The sequence below is a fragment of the Oncorhynchus masou genome, unplaced genomic scaffold (genome assembly GCF_036934945.1).
Source record: "Oncorhynchus masou masou isolate Uvic2021 unplaced genomic scaffold, UVic_Omas_1.1 unplaced_scaffold_1512, whole genome shotgun sequence".
Taxonomy (NCBI): domain Eukaryota; kingdom Metazoa; phylum Chordata; class Actinopteri; order Salmoniformes; family Salmonidae; genus Oncorhynchus; species Oncorhynchus masou.
In genome coordinates, this window is record NW_027005141.1 from 54010 (window position 1) to 60000 (window position 5991).

The 5991-nt window shown below is 48.1% G+C and overlaps 1 protein-coding gene across 2 annotated transcripts in view; it reads right to left on the reverse strand.

Moving 5' to 3' along the window:
* Positions 1-384: 384 nt before the first annotated feature.
* Positions 385-5991, reverse strand: part of LOC135531102 (uncharacterized) — a 50580-nt gene continuing 44973 nt past the window's right edge. For both annotated transcript variants that reach the window (XM_064959223.1, XM_064959222.1), the window contains one exon: positions 385-2417. In XM_064959223.1, the coding sequence (XP_064815295.1) occupies positions 952-2417 (1466 nt within the window). In that variant the 3' untranslated portion in view covers positions 385-951. The remainder of the gene's footprint in view (positions 2418-5991) is intronic.

Consider the following 5991-nt stretch of genomic DNA (forward strand, 5'->3'; position numbering starts at 1 on the left):
GACCAGAGGAAATAGTGCCTCCTACTGGCCCTCCAACACCGCTTCCAACAGCATCTGGTCCTAAAACAACATCTCTCTCAATACTATTCTATATTCCACTTTCATGTCCTAGTGTCCCCTGCCTGTCGCTGAATACAGTATATATCTACCCTAGCCTGGACATAGTCACAGCACCTGCAGTCCCTGACAGACTCATCACATTGATTTATCCGTGGATTCAGCCTCAAGCCATCTGTTTTCAGCCCTGTCTTGAAGGGGTTTGTGTCACTGTGACGCATTGCAACGCAAGACTTTCCTACAATCTATTTAAACAATGTTCCACAATCTATTTCCCACAATCTACGCCCATAAAGATCACGTAGATTTCCTGACTCACCTGTTGTGGTGGCCGTCGTGGAGGCAGAAGGGAATCGGCAGGACATGGAACGAAAGAAAGAGGTAATAACAATGTGTTATTAAAACATGTGACCTGATTTGAGTGTATATTCATTCAGACATGTTTTTGGTTAGTGAGCGGTACATGCATTGCAAGTGGTTTGGACATCAACAGAGAACTGTTTAGAGGCTCCTCTCTGAACGAAATGTTAGCTATAGAAGAGACAGCGTGGAGGGAAAAAATGTTTAATTCAAAACAGAGAGGATATGAAGACATGAAGAAGTCATGGACCTTCAACATACTAGACTAAGAGAGACACTGGGACACAGCAGAAAGGAAGACAGAGAGAGAGAGAGAGGTTTGGTGATGAAAGAAAATGCCGGTGAAACCGCAATGTGGTGAGTGTGTGTTGTAGTTAGTAGCACACCCTGGACCACACAGGGTTAATGAGAACACTCCAGCACTGCCCAGAAGCAGCAGTGCCTTGTGGGTAAGAGGAAACTCGCCCAAAAAGCCAAACCACGTCCCTCGGACAGAGTGTATCTCAGTTAGTCAGTCAGGCTGTCTAAACTGGGCTATTGGGTCGGTCCCAGCCCAGCCGTAGAGCCACATGCCCATACAAGGTATTGGTCGACTCCTCTAATCCTCCTGGTGAACATCACACGCCACTGCAACAAACCTTCAGACATTGGGGCCACCACCACGGTGAGGGGCTCTGTGGGGTTGGCGAAGCAGGGGAAGAAGGACTGGGCGGTGGGGTTCAGACTGGAACCTGGTGAGGTGGGGCTTTTGGTGGAAGAGGAGGAGGAGGAGGAGCGGGACTTCTTGGGTATCTTCTGTGATGGGGATTTGGCCTTTTTGCCCCCCCTGGGGTAGAATTCAGGCACGGTTTTGGGGGAGCGGAGCGGGACTGGGCTGGGTGTGTCGAAGGCCAGGCCCACAGGTAGGGAGTGCCCTGGAGTGATGTCACTGAACTCAAAGCAGTTGTTGTTGAAGTGGTAGTCGTTGATGAGCCAGGAGCTGTCGGAGGGGGAGAAAGGGGGTGCGGTCGCTGTGAGCTCACTAGGCTTCTCCAATGGTGATAGGACACTATCTGGTTGGTGGGTGGGGCTAAAACTCACGGCATCTTCAATATGGACATCCTGCATTGAGGTGTCATGATCAAACATCACTTTGACCCCTGACTCATGAACTAGGGAATCTAGGGAAAAAGCTGGGGAAAAAGCCTCTTTGTCATTACCCAGGCTGGCAGTCTCTGTATCCATAAGCAGGTCTTGGTAGCTGGCGGTGAATGGGTCTCCAGGACACGTGGGGAAGGTGCCTCTGGGCGAGAAGTCTCCCTGACTGGTGGGGATAGAGACGGGGGTGGTAGGCAGGTGATCGCAGCTCATGGCAGGTGGAGGGGAGGTTGGGGCCATGAGAGGGAGCAGATCCTGGGTGAGAGATGAAGGGAAGAGGTCTTCACTGGCAGGGATCAGCCCCATGTCACCCATACTAGAGCAGGGGTTCTCCAGGCGCCGGCGGTGGACGATGGGGGGCGCTAGTTGGTCTAACACCCCCTCAGAGAGGTGAGCGGCAGAGGAGGGCACGAAGGGCTCGGCTGTAAACCCCCACTCTTCTGGAAGCTTCTTCCTGCTCTTGCCCCTCTTTCCCCTGCCTCCACTCCTCCCTGGCTCTTCCCGCTCCCAGCCCCCCACCATCCTGTCCCTGTCCTTGCAGGGGGTGACCCCGTGGTGGCCCTCTGACGCGATTGTGTTCTCAGCCTGAGTCTCCGGTTGGCCCCTGTCGTACACCTCGTCTCGGGGCCTCCTCTTCTTCTTCTTCTTCTGCTGTTGTTGTTGTTTGCAGTCATTTCCCTCGTTGCTCTCCATCTCCTCCCCCATGGCCAAGGCCTCTTGGTGGGGCCAGCCACAGTCAGGAACGTCCTCGGGGCTGGCCCCCAGGTGGCTTTCATGGTGACTGATCATTGTGGAGAAGCTTGGGGTGAACGGCAGGTCGGTGGGAATGCGAACCTTGTCTGTCCAGCCATCGTCCAGGGCACCTTGTTTGTGAAGAGGGAAGAGAGTTTAAAGCAGGCATATACAGTGTATACGTAGTCTGACGCCTGGACTTTATCCACATTTTGTTACGTTACAGCCTTATTCTAAAATGGATGAAATTGTGTTGTTTTTTTCTCATTAATCTACACACAATACCACAAAATAACAAAGCAAAAATAGGTTTTTAGAAATGCTTGCAAATTTATAACAATAAAAGTATATATATTACGTTTACATAAGTATTCAGACCCTTTACTCAGTACTTTGTTGAAGCACATTTGGCAGCGATTATAGCCTCGAGTCTTCTTAGGTATGACGCTATAAGCTTGACACACCTGTATTTGGGGAGTTTCTCCCATTCTTCTCTGGAGATCTCCTCGAGCTCTGTCAGGTTGGATGGGGAGCATCGCTGCACAGCTATTTTCAGGTTCAAGTAAAGGCTCTGGCTGGGCCACTCAAGGACATTCAGAGACTTGTTCCGAAGCCACTCCAGCATTGTCTTGGCTGTGTGCTTATGGTCGTTGTCCTGTTAGAAGGTGAACCTTCTCCCCAGTCTGAGGTCCTGAGCACTCTGGGGCAATTTTTCATCAAGGATCTCTCTGTACTTTGCTCCATTCATTTCCCCCTGACTAGTCTCCCAGTACCTGCCACTGAAAAACATCCCCACAGCATGATGCTGCCACCACCATGCTTCACCGTAGGGATGGTGACAGGTTTCCTCCAGACATGATGCTTGACATTCAGGGCAAAGAGTTCAATCTTGGTTTCATCGGACCAGAAAATCTTGTTTCTAACGGTCTGAGAGTCTTTAGGTGCCTTCAGGCAAACTCCTAGTGGACTGTCATGTGCATTTTACTGAAGAGTGGTTTCCATCTGGCCACTCTACCATAAAGGCCTGATTGGTGGAGGGCTGCAGAGATGGTTGTCCTTCTGGAAGGTTCTCCCATCTCCACAGAGGAACTCTAGAGCTCTGTCAGAGTGACCATCGGGTTCTTGGTCACTTCCCTGACCAAGGCCCTTCTTCCCCGATTGCTCAGTTTGGCAGGGCCGCCAGCTCTAGTAAGAGTCTCGGTGGTTCTAAACTTCTTCCATTTAAGAATGATGGAGGCCACTGTGTTCTTGGGGACCTTCAATGCTGGAGACATGTTTTGGTACCCTTCCCCAAATCTGTGCCTCGACACAATCCTCTCTCAGGACTCTACGGACAATTTCTTCAACCTCACGGATTGGTGTTGGCTTTGACCTGCCCGGTCAACTGTGGGACATTATATAGACAGGTGTGTGCCTTTCCAAATCATGTCCAATCAATTGAATTTACCACAGATGGACTCCAATCAAGTTGTAGTAACATCTCAAGGATGATCAATGGAAACAGGATGCACGTGAGCTCAATTTATAGTCTCATAGCAAAGGGTCTGAATACGTATGTAAATTAGGTATTTCTGTATACATTTTTGTATTAAAAAAGAACTGTTTTCGCCTTGTCATTATGGGGTACTGTGTGTAGATTGCTGAGGATTTTTTTTTTGATATCCATTTTAGAATAAGTCTGTAACATAACAAAATGTGGAAAAAGGTCAAGGGGTCTGAATACTTTCCAAAAGGCGCTGTACTCACTCTTTCACTCCCTCTCGCATTTCTCATCCAGGCAAAAGCGTGCACTTCAAAGGGCTCAAAACCACATTCAACAGTCTAAGACATGAGAGTAGTAACAGTCTCAGTGTGCTGCTGTGGACGCTCATCATCCATTCAACGTAACTGAACTGGCTCTGTACGGGGTTCGCTGCAACTTGTAACTTGCCACTGAACACTGAAAATGCACCATGGGTTTAAATCGGCCATTCTAATTGGCCCGTTGCCTTTGTTCTCCTGTGTGAATGAATAGTCACAGGGAGGGATTTAAGGGTGATACTGTGACTCAGTGTTACCCTAGGGACATGCTGGAGTACTGAATGGGATTTTAGGAGGGGGAGAAAGATGTGTTTATTTCATAGCGTGTGGGTGATTGAATGCAAGAAATACAAACATAAACACAGGTATTGGTCAAGTACACAGAAACAGGCACAGTGCAATACACAGTACAATACACAGTACAATACACAGTACAATACACAGTACAATACACAGTACCATGCACAAACATAAAAACAGCTTTGAAAAGCAGGAAACACAAAATATCTTTGTACATTTCGAGAACAACATTGTGCAGTAAATCAGACGTAGAGTTTTATTTAAACAATAAGGCCAGAGGGGGTGTGGTATATGGTCAATATACCACGACACAACGCGGAGTGCCTGGACACAGCTCTTAGCCGTGGTATATTGACCATATATCACAAACCCCTGAGGAGCCTTATTGCTGTTATAAACTGGTTACCAAGGTAATTAGAGCAGTAAAAATACATGTTTTGTCCTGCCCATGGTATACGGTCTGATATACCACGGCTGTCAGCCAATCAGCATTCAGGACCCGAACCACCCAGTTCATAACGTACAGTATAGCCATCCATTAAGGTCAATCATATCTTGATTGATACAGGATTGATTCTTTTTCCGGACTGTTTGGAATGATGAGGTAGCTAGTTAAATTCTAGAACCCAGTGCTGAACCCAGAACCAAGTAAAGCTGTGCTCGTTCTGAGGAGAGGAGGAATGGAGGGATGGAGGAATGGAGGGATGGAGGGGATGGGATTTAGAGGAATGATTACCCAAGGCTGGATCAATGTGCCTCGGTTGTCTCTCTGATTGGTGGAACTCTAACGGAGCATCTCTTTGTGGTGCCCTATAACGTTTCTCTCTCTAGTCGTATTTTTACATGAATCAACCACACACACACACACACACACACACACGACAAGACTGACGTAATATGTTAGAGCAGAGAAGGGTGACAGTAAAGCAGCACTTAGAGCCGTTCCCTCGAAGCTCTGGATAGCTGTTAATGTGATGAACAGCAACAGGAAGGTGGCCGTCGTGGTTCTCTCTATGTACAGAACCATGGTTTGATGTGGTACAGCATCCCTGGCTCCATGACAAATGCAGCGGAAGGATGTCATGTACTGGGTGTCACTGAGACACTTCTGTTCCACTGGGTTCTGAGCACTTCCCCTCGCAACCTCGCTCAGCGCACACACTAACGGTAACATTGGGAAACATAAGGCAGCTCACCATAACCATGACTAAGACGTGACACATTTGATGCGCAATGACTTCTGCAGCAGAGGACGTTTTGTTTGCTAATTGTTGTGGTTGTTATGCTTCCCATGAGTTAGAGTGTCTCTGATGAGGGAGGGGTGTGCTGCATTGTTGAGTCATAACAGCCAGGACACTTTTTCCCCCTCACTAGCAAGAAGGGGCTTTCAGGGATTAACATGAACGCAATATGCATTCAGATATTGTACTGATCAAATTAGTTTTGCCATATCGAGTTCCCGAATTAATTATTCTCTACGACACAGCCAAGCTCTGGAGTCTGGATTCATTCCAGAGGCAGGATGCCTGCAAAGTTTATCTTTCACCCTCAGGCTTTCAATCTGTTTGCATCCTGCAACTCTTTCACACAAACAGGCTAGTGGGA